This window comes from Oncorhynchus kisutch, linkage group LG22, assembly GCF_002021735.2.
Source record: "Oncorhynchus kisutch isolate 150728-3 linkage group LG22, Okis_V2, whole genome shotgun sequence".
NCBI classification, from domain to species: domain Eukaryota; kingdom Metazoa; phylum Chordata; class Actinopteri; order Salmoniformes; family Salmonidae; genus Oncorhynchus; species Oncorhynchus kisutch.
The window spans coordinates 42,103,833-42,124,602 of record NC_034195.2 but is presented as its reverse complement, the minus strand read 5'-3'; the positions used below and the strand labels follow the sequence as shown (position 1 = coordinate 42,124,602).

Genomic DNA, 20,770 nt, shown 5'->3' with positions numbered 1-20,770 from the left:
TCCATCTCCATTCAAGGGATACATCCACGCTAATCTCGGCTCACAGCATGGCTCTCATCTCCTTATTTTGGATCACAAAACGACTCACTCCCTGCAGTTGATCTCTTGTTCAGTCTCTTCTATTTACAGTTTCATTGTAGTCACCAGATATCGAACAGAAGAAACTTGATTTGAAACATAAAACAATATCAACAAAGAGAGACAACTTATTCAAGTAGAATATACTTCTTCCATGTCAAGGCAATTTTCCAACATAAAAGGCTCTCTTCATGTTATTGGGGACATTGGGCCTGGAGAATGGACACAAAGCAGTGCATTTGTCCTATACTTCCAATTGTCTTTCAGAGGGACATCTTCAGGGGATCAAGAGACTGTGGCTGCCTGTTATATTTAACAACAACATTCCCACCACTAAACAGGCAGCATCTGATGGAGGAGAACTTGCTTTAAACAAAGTAAAGCAGAATCACAAGCTTTTCGAGGGATCATCAGATTCAAGGGTACAGTTGAAGTCGGAAGTTTACATACACTTAGGTTGGAGTCATTAAAACTAGTTTTTCAACCACTCAACAAATTTCTTGCCAACAAACTATAGTTTTGGCAAGTCGGTTAGGACATATACTTTGTGCAATTGCTTACAGACAGATTATTTCACTGTATCACAATTCCAGTGGGTCAGAAGTTTACATACACTCAGTTGACAGTGCCTTTAAACAATTTCCAAACACCTGAAGGTACCACGTTCATCTGTACAAACAATAAACACCTTGGGACCACGCAGCCGTCATACCGCTCAGGAAGGAGACGTGTTCTGTCTCCTAGAGATGAACCTACTTTGGTGCGAAAAGTGCAAATCAATCCCAGAACAACAGCAAAGGACCTTGTGAAGATGCTGGAGGAAACAGGTAAAAAAGTATCTATATCCACAGTAAAACGAGTCCTATATCAGCATATCCTGAAAGGCTTCTCAGCATGGAAGAAGCCACTGCTCAAAAACTGCCAGAAAAAAGACAGACTACGGTTTGCAACTGCACATGGTGACAAAGATCGGGCTTTTTTGAGAAATGTCCTCTGGTCTGATGAAACAAAAATAGAACTGTTTGGCCATAATGACCATCGTTATGTTTGGAGGAAAAGGGGATGCTTACAAGCCGAAGAACACCATCCCAACCGTGAAGAACGGGGATGGCAGCATCGTGTTGTGGGTGTGCTTTGCTGCAGGAGGGACTGGTGCAGTTCAAACAATAGATGGCTTCATGAGGGAGAAAAATTATGTGGATATATTGAAGCAACATCTCAAGACATCAGTCAGGAAGTTAAAGCTTGGTTGCATATGGGTCTTCCAAATGAACAATGACCCCAAGCATACTTCCAAAGTTGTGGCAAAATGGCTTAAGGACAACAAAGTCAAGGTATTGGAGTGGCCATCACAAAGCTCTGACCTCAGTCCTATAGAACATTTGTGGGCAGAACTGAAAAAGCGTGTGCGAGCAAGGAGGCCTACAAACCTGACTCACTTACACCAGCTGTCAGGAGGAATGGGCCAACATTCCCCCATCTTATTATGGGAAGCTTGTGGAAGGCTACCTGAAACGTTCAGCAATTTAAAGGCAATACTATCAAATACTAATTGAGTGTATATAAACCTCTGAGAACTGGGAATGTGATGAAAGAAAGAAGTAATTCTCTCTACTACTATTCTGACATTTTACATTCTTAAAATAAAGTGGTGATCCTAACTAACCTAAGACAGGGAATTTTTACTCTGATTAAATGTCAGGAATTGTGAAAAACTGAGTTTAAATGTATTTGGCTAAGGTGTATGTAAACTTCCGACTTCATAACTTAGGAATGCAAAAATAAATTGGATAACACTCTCTCTAATGTAATGTAAACTCTTAGAATAAAGGGTTAGAAAAAGGGTTCTTTGGCTGTCCCATAGGAGAACCCTTTTTGGTTCCAGGTAGAACTTTTTTGGATTCTATGTAGAACCCTATGTGTAAGGGTTTCTACATGGACCTCAAAAGGGTTCTACCTGGAACCAAAAAAGGGTTCTTCAAAGGGTTCTCCTATGGGGAAAGCTGAATAACCCTTTTAGGTTCTAGATAGCACCTTTTTTCTATGAGTGTAATAACATTTTCAGAGATCTAAAATTGTGTTGCCATGTTCTATTCATGGTGTAGATTGTGAAGATAAAAACTTGAGAGAATATATGATGCATATGTACATGTCATTTCTGTTTCTCATTAGCTATTCACTGACGGATGCATACCAAGCACCATCATATGGTGGAATTTCCTTAGTTGAGCAGATTACTCTCACATACGCTATAAAGATGTACAGTTCAGAGAATGTACAGGCACAGACATGCACACACACACATTGTCCTTTCACTGTCCACGCTGTTACAAGCTCGACTCTCCCGCCCAAATCATGTCTCACAACGCACTGAGCAAAGGGTCATCTCTCCATACGGAATGTCCTTTGAAGTTCGAGAGAATGTCATAATTTTGTATTCTGATTCACACTGATGTAAGATAGTGGTGGAAGCGTGAAAAAGAAAGATGCGAGGGAATTATGGAAATGGGCGAGAGGGTTGTGCTGGTTCAGAAGAATTGGGGAATTGCTAATGCCTTCATTTGGTAGCTGAAGGAGACATTGCTTGCTGGCTATCACTGTTGCAGACAGTTTCACAATACTTTAAGGGGGAATATGTTCCTCTGCTGTTGAACTACAATCACAGGATCAACTGTGCAACAGCAAAATAGTCATTAGAGTCAATCTATGAATAACAATGGAACAGACAGGTCAGTGCAATCTATAGCTGGATTCATCATGGTTAATTAGGTAACAACAAGCTTTAACAAGGACCTGGTAACGCTTCTAAGATCTCTGTCTAAAGTCAATCCAATGTGGTAAAGCATGATACAAGGCAAAACATTACCAAGCAGCACCGTCTTTGATTAAGGTTCAGGACTGTGTCCTGACTGTGTAACCATTACAAACCTCTTGGGACCCTTAGAGAGATGGACAGGATCATTACTGACAGGGAGAATAAGCATCATCCTAAAAAAATGCTTATTTGTCTTTACTCTCTGTGGGGAACACATCAGCTAGAGAGAAACTCATTTTGGAAACATTCACCATTTACTTTGGATTGCATGTGGACTGAATACCAGTGCAAGTTTTTATTTGCATGGGATAAAGTGCATTCGGAAAGTATTCAGACCCCTTGACTCCTTCGACATTTTGTTACATTACAGCCTTATTCAAAAATGGACTAAATAAAAACAAATCCTCAGCAATCTACATACAATATCTCATAATGACGAAGCAAAAACAAATGTTTACACATGCATATAAAAAAATATACCTTATTTACATCGGTATTCAGACCCTTTACTATGAGACTCGAAAATGAGCTCAGGTGCATCCTGTTTCCATTGATCATCCTTGAGAGGTTTCTACAACTTAATTGTTGTAGAAGAGAGTCCACCTGTGGTAAATACGTATCAAGGGTATCAAAACATTTCTGCAGCATTGAAGGTCCCGAAGAACTCAGTGGCCTCCATCATTCTTAAAAATTAAGAATCACCAAGATTCTTCCTAGAGCTGTTGGGGGAGAAGGGCCTTGGACAGGGAGGTGACCAAGAACCTGATGGTCACTCTGACAGAGCTATAGAGTTCCTCTGTGGAGATGGGAGAACCCTCCAGAAGTACAACCATCTCTGCAGCACTTCACCAATCAGGACTTTATGGTAGAGTGGCCAAGCAGAAGCCACTCCTCAGTAAAAGGCACATGACAGCCCACTTGGAGTTTGCCAAAAGGCACCTAAAGACTCTCATTACATGAAAATAAAGATTCTCTGGTCTGATGAAACCAAGATTGAACTCTTTGTCCTGAATGCCAAGCGTCACCTCTGGAGAAAACCTGGAACCATCCCTACGGTCAAGCATGGTGGTGGGGATGTTTTTCAGCGGCATGGACTGGGTGACTAGTCGGATCGAGGCATAGATGAACGGAGAAAAGTACAGAGAGATCCTTGATGAAAACCTCAGGACCTCAGACTGGTGCGAAAGTTCACCTTCCAGCAGGACAACGACCCTAAGCACACAGCCAAGACAATGCAGGAGTGGCTTCAGGAAAAGTCTCTGAATGTCCTTGAGTGGCCCAGCCAGAGCTCGGACTTAAACCTGATCGACACTGGAGACCTGAAAATAGCTGTGCAGCAACGCTCCCCATCCAACTTGAAAAAGCTTGAGAGGATCTGCAGAGAAGAATGGGAGAAACTCCCCATATACCGTTGTGTTAAGCTTTTAGTGTCATACCCAAGAAGACTTGAGTCTGTAATCGTTGCCAAAGGTGCTTTAGTAAAGTACTGAGTAAAGGGTCTGAATACTTGTGTAAATTAGCCAACATTTCTGAAAACAGTTTTTACTTTGTCATTACGGGGTATTGTGTATAGATTGATGAGGGGAAAAACAAAACAATTTAATCAATTCTAGAATTAGGCTGTAGCCTAACAAAATATTGTAAAAGCCAAGGGGTCTGAATACTTTCCAAAGGCAATGTAAGTCTATGGCAGCACCCGAGGGGCTTCCATTTTCAAGCTCTACCCGTAGATTTTGCGGTGACGTAGTGTCCCTATGAGTAACAGAACACTGAGCAACTAGGGAACATTACCAACCCCTATGCTCCGTATTTTCTGCTGGCTGCCCCACCACCACAGAAAGCATCGAGGCAGGCTGAAACTCAAGAAAGCAAAAAAAGAGACCATGTTTGTATGTGGCTTTATTAACTGAAAATGCTATGCCCCACTTGCCCTGGTTGTACACAATTTTGCAACATTTTGGCTCATGAGCTCTACTACTAAACACTACTGGCTGAAATTCTACAAAAACTCTGCTGTATAATTTTAAGTGGAAAGTGTTAGTCTGTTGATTTGCCAACCTCAGGCGAGTATAAGTGCATCAGAGATGGCAGATGCTACAGCAGCTCTTAGTGTCTTCAAAAACTATTCATACCCCTTGGCTTATTTCAGATTGTTACACCCCGAATTCAAAATGTATTAAATAAACCCACCTCAACACCCCATAATGAAAACATGTATAGATTTATTGAAAATGAAATACAGAAATATCTTATTTACATACTGTAAGTATTCCCCTGAGTCAATACATGTTAGAATCACCTTGGGCAGCGATTACAGCTGAGTCTTTCTGGCTAAGTCTCTAAGAGCTTTGCACACCTGGATTGTTCAATATTTGCCCTTTATTCTTAAAAAGAAAATGTAAACTCTGTCAAATACAACTATTTTCAAGTCTTGCCATAGATTTTCAAGCAGATTTAAGTAAAAACTGTAACTCGGCCACTCAGGAACAGTCACTCACTGTCTTCTTGGTAAGCAACTCCTGTATACATTTGACCTTGTGTTTTAGGTTATTGTCCTGCTGAAAGGTTAATTCATCTCCCAGTGTCTGGTGGAAAGCAGACTGAACCAGGTTTTTCCTCTCCGATTTTGCCTGTGCTTAGCGCCATTCTGGTTATTTTTTATTATCCTGAAAAAAAAAACTCCCCAGTCCAATGATTACAACCATACCCATAACATGATGCAGCCACCACTATGCTTGAAAATATGGAGATTGGTACTCAATAATGTGTTGTATTTGATTTGCCCCAAACATACCACTTTGTATTAGGGACAAAAAGTTAATTACTTTGCCACATTTTTTGCAGTCTTACTTTAGTGCCTTGCTGCAAACAGGATGCATGTTTTGGAATTTGTATTCCGTACAGCCTTCCTTCTTTTCACTCTGTCAATTAGGTTAGTATTGTGGAGTACCTACAGTGTTGATTCATCCTCTTACTACAGTCCTTTAACTGGTGAAATCCCTGAGCGGTTTCCTTCCTCTCCAGAAACTGAGTTAGGAAGGACGTCTATATCTTTGTAGTGACTGGGTGTATTGGTACACCATCCAAAGTGTAATTAATAACTTCACCATACTCAAAGGGATATTCAATGTCTGCTTTTTAATGTTTTTTTTTTTTTACTCACCAATAGGTGCCCTTCTTTGCGAGGCATTGGAAAATCTCCCTGGTCTTTGTGGTTGAATCAGTGTTTGAAATTCACTGCTCAACTGAGGGACCTTACAGATCATTGTATGTGTGAGGTACATAGATGAGGTAGTCATTCAGAAATAATGTTAAACACTATTATTGCACTGTTACGTTCCCCACACATACAACGATCTGTAAGGTCCCTCAGTCGAGTAGTGAATTTCAAACACTGATTCAACCACAAAGACCAGGGAGGTTTTCGAAAAACATAATTCCACACGCCAATGACCAAACATAGCAATTTAATCAATTTTAAATTCAGGCTGTAACACAAAATGTGGAAAAAGTCAAGGGGTGTGAATACTTTCTGAAGGCACCATATGTTGGGTGGGCTAGCATTTTATCATATCAGATACATTGAATATCAATGATCATGGAATTAGTCATTCTTATTTTGCATGCTGAAATCTCAACATAAGTATAACATCTGGATATCCATTTGAGTGGTCATGTTCCTTCAATTGGCAATGAACAGTTACAACACAGAGTTTCCAAACACAGGGGCCCAACATCGTGAGGCTTCCGGGAAAACCGTGCGAAGCAGACTCGGCAGACCAGTTTGGGGTTTGAGAAGTCAATAAAAGAAGAAATGTTTTTATTTAGTTGTATGAATTTCTCTAAATCAAAAGGCAGAACCTAGATTCGAGCCAATGTGTTATTTCCTAGCCGTCAAAATTAGCTAAATATAGTCCTTTACACATTGTTTTGGGAATTTTCGATACTCCCTGTCTAGATTTCATTTCAGTGATTATTAGAGGGCTGTATGAATGTAGGTCCTTTATCATTTAGATTTGATTTGAGTCATTTTAAAGTATATTGAGTTAGTCTCCCCCAGGGGCCGGATTGGACCCCTCAAGGGCCGGATCCGTACAGTATGTTTGACACCCCTGTAACTAAACCATCTTTGGTTACAGAACAACAGGAGTTATTTTCAAGGCTACAATGCTGAAGTCAACTGAAAGAAGACTTCTGCTGTCACATAGCCTGGCAGTTAAGAGTGTTACTCCAGTAACTGAAAGAAAACGTCTGCTGTCACATAGCCTGGCAGTTAAGAGTGTTACTCCAGTAACTGAAAGAAAACGTCTGCTGTCACATAGCCTGGCAGTTAAGAGTGTTACTCCAGTAACTGAAAGATCACTGGTTTCAATCCCTGAGCCGATTAGTTCAAAAATCTGTTGATGTGCCCTAATTGCTCCTGTAAGTCGCTCTGGATAAGAGTGTCTGCTGTCTAGTGGAAATATGCTTTGACATTTGAAATAAGGTAACTTCCTGACACTGAAAGGATAGTCAGATAAGTGGAAAGATGCATGGAAAATATTACCTGATGAAACCAGTTCTATGCAATTGAGCTTTTGAGGGTTGTTCACACACAGACAGATGATGCAATATCTCATTGACAACAGACGGAAAGGACAAACGCATTCAGACAGATGAACCCTGAGGGGTATCCTACAACGCAGGATCAAGGAGTTAGCCAGCTAACTTGCCTAAACATTCTGATATAACTTTTATATTTTGTAGAAAGATAAGATTGAAATGGTCATGGTCGAATCTATTTAATATCTATGTTGTTTTTTTGTGAACCATAAAATCAATAGTTATTTCTGGTTACTTATCAAAGTTAGCTAACTAATGGATTATACTTTTTAGTGTACCTGTCTGATTTCCGCCCCAGACATAAAGTGCTCATGCCTTACATCCAGGTTCATGTAGAGACCATGTCTAGTTGTTACTATTCAAGTTAAAAACACATCCCACCAATTGCATTATACAACAGCATACATAATTGATCATTAGGATTTGAATATAAATTGTGCCTTTTGCATTCACACTGCATACTATACCACAACTTTAACTGTTAAGAGGAACTGAACAGGAGTTACATTCAAAAACTATCTGGATGAGGATTTTGCAAACGATTGTAGCCTTTTTCAAATTCTCAATAGCAAAACTGTATTAAAGGAGCGAAACAAACTTGCAATGAAAGGTTACAGGAAGTGTCGATTGCTGAAAGTACACAAACTCTTTCAATGTACCAAAAACAAACGTACTGGACTGGATACAGCTGGCATGCAGGTCCTCAGGAGGAAATGAAAACTTCAGTCTTCTCCAGATAATGTGGCGCCACCTGCTGGTAGGAACAAGGTCACTGTCTGTTGGATTCAATGAAATCAACCCACAGAGGGATAGTTTTATTTTGCCAAAAGTAATCTTCTAAAACTATAAACAAAGATGAAGAAATCTAGTCAGAGCCTGTGCCTGTTCAACAGTTGTCTGACCAATGTTTCAACATCTAAAATATTGAAATAACCAAAACCTAAAAAATGTCATAAATACATTATATGATTACAATATCCAAAATAGACAGTATGCCTCAACATTTTGTGAAATCTTTATACAATGGGAGAAAAACAATCCAGAAAATAATAGATCAACGCATGCATTATAAAAACTCATTTGACCTTTATCCTGCATAGTTTGGTCTTTTTTCAGGACTGGGGACGTGTCAAGGGCCCATCTGGATAATATTACACGTTCTAAAGATGCAGCAGCGTGAGCAGAACTCTCTCTCAGAAGGATTCAAAACCTTCCAGAACTGTCTCTCACGTCAACCAACAACAAACATACAGCCAGATGCCTCTGGAATTCAACCACACAACTCACCAGGGAGACATATTTTTAGGTTAGTTCAGAACTGAATTCTCTTAAAGGAATATACTTTTGTGGTTGTGTTTGAGAGTAGTTGAAATAAGTCCTAAACGTGTGTTTGATGTATACCTGGATGTTGACACTGCTCGTCCTGAGCCTGGGGTTGGGGCATGCTCAGAGGTCCACCCAGGAAGCCTTCATGATGCAGTATTTTGAGAGGAGGATTGCCCAACTTGAGGTAAGAGACAAAAACAAAAGCCTGAAGACTTCAAACGACATGTTTTCTTCATTACACACAGAGTATGAATGGATTGGCTTATGGTCAAATAAAACTAATATCAGATTACTCTACCTCATTGTTTAGTCTGTATTGATAACATTACAGCAACACTAAACTAAAACCAATGTTAACAGCAAATCTCAAAACAAACTGTTCACTGTGACGATGCGAACCAGGGACTCCAATGCATATACACCCTACTCTCATTTGCCACCAAACATAGTTTGCAAATGTTGTTTGTTTGTTAATGTGGTTAGAGTGTACCGCTAAGCATGTCCCAAAGTTCTTATACAAGCCATCACACGCAAGTAGAAATTGTTAACAATGTTAATTAAGAATTTAAGTTACACTGCTTCGATTTATCGACCTGAAAAAGGCAGTTTCATAAATTAGCAGCATTTCAATCTTCTCGATTTGTCAGTTGGGATAATTAGGAGTACAGAGTCATCTTCTTTCACTGGATTGAGGTAAGTTTTCGAGCCATATCCCATGCCGGCTCAACTCTGCGCTCATTAGGACAGCCAAGGGTTTCTAAACTATTCTGGATCATTTCAGGAGCGCTTGGGCTCGAGTGACATTTGGTCCCATTTTTTTTGTTTTACTCTGTAATATGAGAATTACTGATGTTATAGGCGCTCTGCCTTAGAAGCCAGTTGTTGCCTCAGTTATTGCCTATCTAGATGATTGTTTGTCATTTTGAAAGTTTATGTTTATATTTCAGGGTTCATCAACGTCTTGTAAACATCCATGGTTCCATTTCACCTTCTGCACCTATAAATAAATGCCTCCATTTTGCACCTGATTTTGTCTGAATCCTTATGCTTCACACCCCCTGACAAGACCACCTAGGGTCCACATTCTTACCTTCACATTGTGCCACTTCTTAAACAGCATCTGCTTGCTCACCTCTCTTGCCCAGGAGCGTCTGATCAAATGTGAGCAGAACACCCAGCAGGTGGACCAGAAGATCTATGACCTGTCTACAAAGGTGCGTGGCCAGCTGGCTAGCATGGAGGTGCACCGAACGGAGGTAAAGACTCAGGTGGATAATGTAGCCATGCGGGTGGAGCGAGTGGAGAGGGACGTGGAGTACCTGGAGAATAAGACCCCTAACCAGCCCCACATCGAGGTAGAGGAGGCCCTGATCGAACAGCAGATGAAAGACACCCAGAAGAAAATAGTAAAGATCACACTGGGGACAGGTACTTAGGAAACTGATGTTAACTGGAAAATAATGTAATATACTTGTGTGTGTGTTGTACATGATATTGAGAAATAAATTAGGATACTTTCAATCTTACTCTTGTCCTTTCATGTATAGACTGCAACATAGCTCTCACTGGTGTGAAGTCTCTGAAGATAGTGAAGAAAGCAGGGGACGTCTATGGATCCTGGCTGAAAGACCCTACTAAGGGCTCTGCCAAAATCTATTTCTTCAGCGGGAATAAGAACAACACCGTACTGGAGTTTAAATCCTTGAAGACCTTCACTGATGGAAGGCTCGCCCAGGCTCATCCAATTCAGCTCCCCTTTCCCTGGCAGGGAACTGGCCATGTGGTCTACAATGGCTTTCTGTACTATCACAGGGCAGACACACCCAACCAGATCTTAAAGGTGCATCTCCTCAACCGCACTGTGGCCGACAGTATGCTGCTGCCCGGGGTTGGCCGCCTGCCTACCTACGCCCTCACCACGCACACCTTCCTGGACCTGGCTGTGGACGAACTGGGCCTGTGGGTCATCTACTCTGACCCAGAGTTTGGGGGCAACCTGGTGATCACCAAGCTGGACAAGAGCAGCCTGGCTGTGGAGCACACCTGGGACACCACCTGTACGAGCCGCGACGCAGAGTCAGCATTCATGATCTGTGGAACACTGTACGTGGTGTATAACTCCCGCTACGGAGGGCGCTCCAGCATTCAGTGCCTGTACGATATCCACGACACCATCCACAGTGAGGAGAGCCCTGTGCTGTTCTTTCCTAAGCGCTACACCAACCACTACAGTATGCATTACCACCCCAAGGACAAGCAGCTGTATGCCTGGGACGACGGTTACCAGACCATCTACAAAGTGGACCTCAAGAGCAAGGCTGAAGTCTGACATGAGTCTACATTAAACGCTTATCAGTCATAGAACCACAGGCGTATTCAAAACATAACTAATTAACAATGTCCATATTCTTATCATAATAGCCAACAATAATCCATTTAAGTTGAGGTAACACAATACACAGTTTACTCAAGGCCCATATTTTAGTGGTCAGATGGTTCTTAGTACAATGTAGTGGTCAGATGGTTCTTAGTACAATGTAGTGGTCAGATGGTTCTTAGTACAATGTAGTGGTCAGATGGTTCTTAGTACAATGTAGTGGTCAGATGGTTCTTAGTACAATGTAGTGGTCAGATGGTTCTTAGTACAATGTAGTGGTCAGATGGTTCTTAGTACAATGTAGTGGTCAGATGGTTCTTAGTACAATGTAATCAGATGCTTCTTGGAGGTACAGTGACTGAAAATACGTTTTTGCCAATGTGGCACTGTTGAACTGAATGAGGTGAGATAGCTCTCCCAAAACAGTAGCTTTTTGCATAGTCATACATGTTTATGGAGCAACTTTTATGACCCTGCTGAACACATCAGAGCTCTAAAGATTGGATGTGCCTGTAAAGTAATGGGAAACAACTAAATCTGACATTTCCACAAGCTGATGGTACTATTCTATTAACAGACAAACCATATTTTCCTATTCCTGTTCCTATAATAATTTTGATATGAGCTTCTGTTCTTTGTGGTGACTTTGAAAGGCAGTACATGACATGTTATTATTGGTGTATGTATATGGCATAGCAACCACGTGAACAGGCGAATTGAGCATGGGCCAAGTGTAATCAAATGAGATTAGGTAGCTAGTAACACAGTTGGTGTCATAATACCCATAAAACCCGAGTGGTCAAACAGGCAAATGGTTCCAATCGTTTTTCCACCATTCATTATTCCCATAGGGCATTTTAGAAACACTTGGCTAGGCATACTCTGGCATGATGTTTTGAGAACTATGTAAATCACTCTCACAAGGTGCCTTGTATCAATATATTCAGCTCATTTACTCTCAGATTAAAAAATGCTAATTGGCATCAAAGTAAACATCATGCAAGACTACAAATCCCTGCAAGCTCCTGCACGTCATCTCTAGCTGACACCTTTGCTAACAGGTATTGTGTCAATTTAAAACTTGCACAAGACAGTTCAAAGAAATGTCAGTTTAAAGAAATTGTATTTATTCATTACTAAATGCGTTACTAAATTAAAATAAAATTGTATGTTAATCCAGAGATTCTTACCTTTGCCTTGATTCGGCAGTCTCGTCCAAATGATCATGGCATTTGTAGTTCTTTATGATAGCCACATAAACAGCTGATTAGCATTTAATTTTGGGGGGGTAGATACAGGCGACTGTTTTGATAAATCACCTTGTCCTAGAGAGAGTTACATGGTTATCAAAACGTCACGCCAGGTAATCCCATATGGGAAAAAATGTATGGTGGAAAACGATAGAACCATTTCCTTGTTTGACCGCTAGGTTTTATGGGTATTATGACTCATGCTGTGGTAATCTAACCTGAGATATTTTTGCTGTGGTTTTTTTGTATAACTATGCTTGTCTCACTTATAATCAGCAGATGGCACTGTTGTCAAGAACTTCAGCACAAACCGCCAGTGAGCCAAGCGTCCAAATGATAGGCTGGCTATATGTTTTAGTCCTACAGTCCTAGGGTATATAATACTGTGCACGTGCTGGGCCATGGCAGACTCAACCAAGTGAGATAAAAATTTGCACAGGTAAATGGGGACCCCCCCCCCAAAAAAAAAAGTGTATTTATGTGTACACAAATAGCATACAGAAGATGTGATGAGTTGTAATATATGTATTACACGTGATTACAGTAATTTGTTGCAGATTTGAGTTTACATGTCGTCTTTTTCACGTATTGGGAATGATGAGTAGCTAGAGCACATGGGCTGTGTAGTTTGATGGGATGGCACACCCTTAGAATCACATGATAGGTGATTGGTGGAGAGGCTTTATGATGAACACACTTATGGCGTTGGCAGCGCAAAGGCACAGTCGGTCAATGCGCGGAGCATCCCATCGCTGAAGACACCACTTACAGTGCCAAGGACCATTTTAAATCCAAGGTGGTCAATAGTGTATTTTGCAAGTTGCAGGGGAGGAATACGCGCTGGAGAGCAAGTCTCCGAAGTCGAGGATATTATAGGTAATGCCGAGACACTTGTTTTCTTATTATTATTTACTTAGTAAAGTTTGTATCCTACTCGCAGGTATTCATAATATAAGTAGATACGATTTAAAGCCTATCTGTAGCCGAATGTACGGCGGCTTTGTGAATAAACACAATTTTAATTGTTCTATACTATTTTTTTCCCAAGTATGTTCAATACACTGATTTGCTTACGGAACAGGTGGATGAGCGCTGGGAAAGTGACAGACTAAAACTTGTCTGAACATGACAATGCAGTTGTGTACAGTATGTGGTTACAACAGTTTCTCAGCATTCCACAAGTATCTAAGCACTTGGAATGTAGCTTTATTTAAATAAAGTAGTAGTGGTTGTTTTTCTCAATTAGTTTTTGTTGCAGTTGCTTTCACACTTAGTAGTAAAACAATATGGTTTTCAGTTTATGTAGGTATACAATTTATGTAAGAATTATGAGGAGAAAATGGCCTACATTGAATGCACACAAAGCAATTCCCTGCTTTTTAATGGTTTGTAAGGGTTTCTGTTGATGAAATGCAGTTTTGTTGTTTTCAGGGTAGGCTATAGTAGCCTATGATGTGTTAAATGATGCTGCAGCCTACTCACCCGAGTTTAATTGCAGACTATCAATTATGGACTGCATGACAAGCAGCTAAATATTTCTTGCTGTGTATGATATGGTAATTTGTAAGTATCAAGGCTGTAGTGCACCCAGCTGTGTGTGCTTGCCATCAAACAGCGAAGATGATTCATAGACCAGAAATGCTTGAGTGTCTTGAATATGGACGAAGAGTTGGAGGGGACTTGCACCCAGGATACAATGTATTCTGTAGCCATGCTCATCCGAAGTAGCCCAGGTCGCATTCATCTGAATAGAATTACCTCTGAACACCAGTGGTTCATTGGTCTCCAAAATATACTGAACAAAAATGGAAGTGCAACATGCAACAATTTCAAAGATTTTACTGTGTTACAGTTCATATAAGGAAATACATCAATTGAAATGAATTCATTAGGCCCTAATCTATAGATTTCACATGAGTGGGAATACAGATATGCATCTGCTGATCACAGATACCTTTTTTTTTAAAAAGGTAGGGGCGTGGTTCAGAACCAGTCAAATCAAATCAATTTTTATTTGTCACTTGCGCCGAAAACAACAGTAAAATGTTTACTTACAAGCCCTTAACCAACAATGCAGTTCAAGAAAGAGTTTTAAAAATACATTAAAATAAAAAGTAACACAATAAAATAACAAGGCTGTATACAGGGAGTACCAAGTCAATGTGTAAGGGGATACCTAGTCAGTTGTACAACTGAATGCATTCAACTGAAAACTGTCTTCCGCATTTAACCCAACCCCTCTGAATTAGAGAGGTGTGGGGGGCCTGCTTAATCAACATACACGTCATCGGCACCCAGGGAACAGTGGGTTAACTGCCTTGCTCAGGGGCAGAACGACAGACTTTTACCTTATCAGCTCGGGGATTTGATCTAGCAACCTTTCGGTTAATGGCACAATGTGTCCTACCTGCCAGGCTACCTGCCAGGTACAGGTTAGTTGAGGTCATTTGTACATGTAGGTATGGGTAAAGTGATTTTGCATAGAAAATAAACAGTGAGTACCAGCAGTGTAAAAACAAATGAAGAGGGGAGAGGTATCAATGGAAATAGTCAGGTTGGTAAATTTCTTATTGACAAACTTGAGTTTTGGCAAGTCGGTTAGGACATCTATCACAATTCCAGTGGGTCAGAATTTTACATACACTAAGTTGACTGTGCCTTTAAACAGCTTGTAAAATTCCAGAAAATTATGTAATGACTTTAGAAGCTTCTGATAGGCTAATTGACATCATTTGAATCAATTGGAGGTGTACCTGTGGATGTATTTCAAGGCCTACCTTCAAACTCAGTGCCTCTTTGCTTGACATAATGGGAAAATCAAAAGAAATCAGCCAAGACCTCAGAAACCTCCACAAGTCTAGTTCATCCTTGGGAGCAGTTTCCAAACGCCTGAAGGTACCTCGTTCATCTGTACAAACAGTAGTACGCAAGTATTAACAGCATGGGACCACGCAGCCATCATACCGCTCAGGAATCAGACTTGTTCTGTCTCCTAGAGATGAACGTACTTTGGTGGAAAAAGTGCAAATCAATCCCAGAACAACAGCAAAGGACCTTGTGAAGATGCTGGAGGAAACAGGTACAAAAGTATCTATATCCACAATAAAACGAGTCCTATATCAACATATCTTGAAAGGCCACTCAGCATGGAAAAAGCCACTGCTCAAAAACTGCCATAAAAAAGCCAGACTATGGTTTGCAGCTGCACATGGGGACAAAGATTGTACTTTTTGGAGAAATGTCCTCTGGTCTGATGAAACAAAGATAGAACTGTTTGGCCATAATGACCATCGTTATGTTTGGAGGAAAAAGGGGGAAGCATGGGGGTGGCAGCATCATGTTGTGGGGGTGCTTTGCTGCAGGAGGGACTGGTGCACTTCACAAAATAGATGGCGTCATGAGGCAAGAAAATTATGTGGATATATTGAAGCAACATCTCAAGACATCAGTCAGGAAGTTAAAGCTTGGTCGCAAATGGGTCTTCCAAATGGACAATGACACCAAGCATACTTCCAAAGTTGTGGCAAAATGGCCATCATAAAGCCCTGACCTCAATCCTATAAAAAATGTGTGGGCAGAACTTAAAAAGTGTGTGCAAACAAGGAGGCCTATAAACATGACTCAGTTACACCAGCTCTGTCAGGAGGAATGGGCCAAAATTTACCCAAGTCATTGTGGGAAGCTTGTGGAAGGCTGGCTATCCAAAATGTTTGACCCAAGTTAAACAATATAATGGCAATGCTACCAAATACTAATTGAGTGTATGTGATCTTTTGACGCACTGGGAATGTGATTAAAGAAATAATAGCTGAAATCATTCTCTCTACTATTATTCTGACATTTCACATTCTTAAAATGAAGTGGTGAGCCTAACTGACCTAAGACAGGGAATTGTAACTAGGATTAAATGTCAGGAATTGTGAAAAACTGAGTTTAAATGTATTTGGCTAAGGTGTATGTAAACTTCCGACTTCAACTGTACGTACGGTCACTGTGGGGACTGTGGTGTACTCCTCAATGCCATTGGATGAATCCCAGAACATATTCCAGTCTGTGCTAGCAAAACAGTCCTGTAGCGTAGCATCCGCGTCATCTGACCATTTCCGTATTGAGCGAGTCACTGGTACTTCCTGTTTTAGTTTTTGCTTGTAAGCAACAATCAGGAGGATAGAATTATAGTCAGATTTGCCAAATGGAGGGCGAGAGAGAGATTTCTATGCGTCTCTATGTGTAGAGTAAAGGTGGTCTAGAGTTGTTTTGTTCTCTGGCTGCGCATGTTACATGCTGGTAGAAATGAGGTAAAACTGATTTAAGTCTGCCTGCATTAAAGTCCCCAGCCACTAGGAGCGCCACTTCTGGATGAGCATTTTCTTGTTTGCTTATGGCCTTATAGAGTTGGTTGAGTGCGATCTTAGTGCCAGCATCGGTTTGTGTTGGTAAGTAGACGGCTTCGAATAATACAGATGAGAACACTCTCGGTAGATAGTGTTGGCTACAGCGTATCATGAGGTACTCTACCTCAGGCGAGCAATACCTAGAGACTTCTTTAATATTAGACGTTGCGTATCAGCTGTTATTGACAAATAGAAACACAACCCTGCCCATCATCTTACTAGACATAGCTTCTCTGTCCTGCCGATGCACGGAAAACCCAGCCAGCTCTATATTATCCATGTCGTCGTTCAGCCATGATTCAGTGAAACATAAGATATTACAGGTTTTAATGTCCCGTTGGTAGGATAGTCTTAATCGTATTCCATTTTATTTCCCATTGATTGCACGTTGGCCAATAGTAAGGATGGTAGTGTAGATTTACTGACTTGCCTTCTCTGAATTCTCTGAAGGCAGCCTGAACTCCTCCTCCTTTTTCTCTCTCTTTCTTCACGCAAATGACAGGGATTTGGGCCTGGTCTCGGAAAGCAGTATATCCTTCGGGTCAGACTCATTAAAGAAGAAATCTTTGTCCAGTTCGAGGTGCGTAATTGCTGTTCTGATATCCAGAAGCTCTTTTCAGTCATAAGTGACGGTACAGCAACATTATGTACAAAATAAGTACAAAAATAAGTTACAAACAATGTGAAAAAAAAAAATTTGCTAAGTTTGTTAGGAGCTCGTAAAATGGTAGCCATCCCCTCCGGCGCCATTGTGTGACCACCATTTGCCTCATGCAGCGTGACACATCTTCTTTGCATAGAGTTGATCAGGCTGCTGATTGTGGCCTGTGGAATGTTGTCCCACTCCTCTGAAATGGCTGTGCGAAGTTGCTGGATATTGGCGGGAACTAGAACACACTGGTGTACACGTCAATCTAGAGCATCCCAAACATGCGCAATAGGTGACATGTCTGGTGAATATGCAGGCCATGGAAGAACTGGAACATTTTCAGCTTCCAGGAATTGTGTACAGATCCTAGCGACATGGGGCCATGCATTATCATACTGAAACATGAGGTGATGGCGGCAGGTTAATGGTACAACAATTGCCTTCAGGATCTCATCACAGTATCTCTGTACATGCAAATTGATGATAAAATTTAATTGTGTTTGTTGTCCATAGCTTATGCCTGCCCATACCATAACCCCACAGCCACCATAGGGCACTATGTTCACAACGTTGACATCAGTATATTCCCTCGCCCACATAACACTATACACGTGCTCTGCGGTTGTGAGGCTGGTTGGACGTCCTGCCAAATTCTCTAAAACAACGTTGAAGGAGGCTTGTGGTAGAGAATTGATCATTCAGTTCTCTTGTTAAAGCTCTGGTGGAGTCAGCACTCAAATCCTCGTTCAAAACTTGAGGCATCTGTGGCATTGTGTCCCCAGCACATGGTGCACCTGCATAGTTATCATGCTGTTTTAATCAGCTTCTTGATATGCCACACGTAAACAAATTTGTGCACAAAATTTAAGATAAATAATCTTTTTGTGCATATGGAAAATTACAGGGATATTTTTGGGGACCAAAACTTTACATGTTGCGTTTATATTTTTGTTCAGTATCATTCACAATACTGTTGTTATCACAGAGAGAGGGTGCTTGTTGCATTCTTTTTTACATTTTTAATTGTATAGATTTTTTTTCTCCCCAATTGGTAGTTACAGTCCTGTCCCATCGCTGCAACTCCCGTACGGACTTGGGAGAGGTGAAGGTCGAGAGCCGTGCGTCTTCTGAAACACATCTCACCCAAGCCACACTGCTTCTTGACACAACACCTGCAACACCCGCCAGCCACACCAATGTGTCGGAGGAAACACTGTACACCTTGCGACTGCGTCAGTGTGCATTGCGCCCAGCCCGCCACAGGAGTCGCTAGTGCGTGATGGGACAGGAACATCCCTGCCAGCCAAACCCTCCCCTAACCCGGACGACGCTGGGCCAATTGTGCGCCCCCCATGGGTCTCCCGGTTGCAGCCGGCCGCGACAGAGACTGGACTCAAACCAGGTTCTCTAGTGGCACAGCTAGCACTGTGATGCAGTGCCTTAGACCACTGCGACACTCGTAGGCCCCTCATTCTTAATCTATTCAAGATACACTTGATTCATCAATAACTTATTTGATTGCACTGTAAAAAAAAAAAAAAAAGCCAACTCCTGGCTTACAGGCCACATCAAGCCTGCAAATCACATTATGCTGGCTTGCAAAATTGCTTAATCAGTGTTAATCTGTGAGTTGAATGGACTTCAAAAGGACAAGAATTTAAGCTAATGTGTTCAAGTTTGTTTACTCAACAAACTCTGCTTGAAGTGAGGTGAATTTGAAAAAGCTTGTTAAGTAACATTACAAATGAATGTTTGCTCAAAACCACTCAAAACAACCCCCATCATTATCATATTTCCCAGCATGCTGTATTGCAGGATGATTTTCAGAATTGTTTGCTTAAATACCTGTGTATTTACTTGTACATTGATTGGTTTATTAATCTTATGCTACACAAACATAAATAACATACATTTTTCTAAACTAATCAATTTTTTTTTGTATTTGGACTTTTTGCACTTGTTACTGAGATAGCTGTTCCAGTTTATATGATTTAGGTAGTCTCAATTTTCTGACAGTCCTTCTCCTTGTAGGTTGTGGGTGATTAAAAGTTCCAATTGTTGCATATCCTCACTCTGGCTGGATTCCAATAAGAATTACACATCACTTTGCAAGCCAGGATAATGTGACTTGCAGGCTTGATGTGGCCTGTAAGCCAGGAGTTTCCGACCACTGTGTTAGGGTGTAACTAGGCCCTCAAAGAAAGGCCTTATGATTTATGTAATGTATTGTCATAAAGATGTACATTTTACACTAAGATATATGCAAATAAGGTAGAATAAATTCTCAAGTTGAATTGTATGTTCACTTAACCATCAATTCAAAGTTGAGTGAACATACAATTCAATTGACAATGTATGTTGATTCAGCTACAGTATATGCCCAAATGTTGAGCAAACTCACCAGCCTGTTGCAGCTGGTTGCTTTACAATTGAACATTTTATTATTATTATAATTATTATTTTTCTATTTGGAGTTTAAATTAATGTGAGGAAATACTAGTTATTTCCAACATACATAGAATATTCAAAGGAGAGTTTGCATGTATAGTATAAGCTTATATCCTGCACTAAGTCACAGAATGAGGAAGAAAAGACAACCATAGTAGCAGATCAGGGCATTATACTCTGAGGATCAAACAGTGTGTTTAATACCAACAGGAGTAGTCCTCCTTCCAGTCCTAGGTTTGAATAATTATTCTGTCAACTCACACGGCTATGGCATTGTGAGTCGTCTACAGGAGGTAATCCTCAGTCAGATACTGGATGTCAGAGAGCGGAGAAAGCTTACTACTCGCAGGAGGGCTTGAAAAATCACAGGGAAGATCATTTCTTGTGTTGATTTTAGAGCCTGACCGATATGTTTTTTGGGGTCCGGTACCGATACTAATGTATCTGCCGATAAACAGTTTTACAGCAGATTTTTTTTTCCCACACTGAGTTCTCATAAATTGCCATCCAAAAGAGTGATTGTACAATACCTATGCTTCAGATGTTGATTTCATACATTGTGACAATAATGACACATCATGAGAATGGTGTGTTCAGATAAGCATGCAATTTCCTTTTTTCATTCTATTTATTGAATATCGGTTACCGATCAATATGGAGTTAAAAGGCCAATATCGGCTGATTTTAATAGTGGTAAACCGATAAATCAGTCGGACTCTAGTTACAGTATTATATATAATTTTCCTACTAGCAAAGAAAATCAGCTGTTGCTGCTCTGCTTAGGGCTCCCTTCAAGGAATGTTCTACCAGAGTTCACTCAATGAATGATAC

The 20,770-nt window shown here is 40.8% G+C and overlaps 2 protein-coding genes and 1 long non-coding RNA gene across 10 annotated transcripts in view; 2 read left to right on the top strand and 1 right to left on the bottom strand.

The window, feature by feature from the left end:
- Positions 1-12,587, bottom strand: part of LOC109867765 (uncharacterized) — a 39,464-nt gene extending 26,877 nt beyond the window's left edge. The window contains exons 1-3 of the long non-coding RNA XR_002251849.2: positions 12,389-12,587; positions 8,897-8,999; positions 8,170-8,249 (exon numbers count right to left, since the gene is read on the bottom strand). This is a non-coding gene — a long non-coding RNA (uncharacterized LOC109867765). The remainder of the gene's footprint in view (positions 1-8,169; positions 8,250-8,896; positions 9,000-12,388) is intronic.
- olfml1 (olfactomedin-like 1) lies at positions 8,672-13,478 on the top strand. The gene is made up of 3 exons (XM_020457040.2): positions 8,672-9,005; positions 9,967-10,249; positions 10,369-13,478. Exons 1-3 carry the CDS (start codon positions 8,889-8,891, stop codon positions 11,148-11,150), a joined length of 1,182 nt encoding a protein of 393 aa, XP_020312629.1. The 5' UTR covers positions 8,672-8,888; the 3' UTR covers positions 11,151-13,478.
- ppfibp2b (PPFIA binding protein 2b) overlaps positions 12,977-20,770 on the top strand; it is an 87,122-nt gene continuing 79,328 nt past the window's right edge. For all 8 annotated transcript variants that reach the window (XR_004204759.1, XM_031801070.1, XM_031801065.1 and 5 more), the window contains exon 1: positions 12,977-13,324. The gene's annotated coding sequence lies outside the window, so the exon portion shown is untranslated. The remainder of the gene's footprint in view (positions 13,325-20,770) is intronic.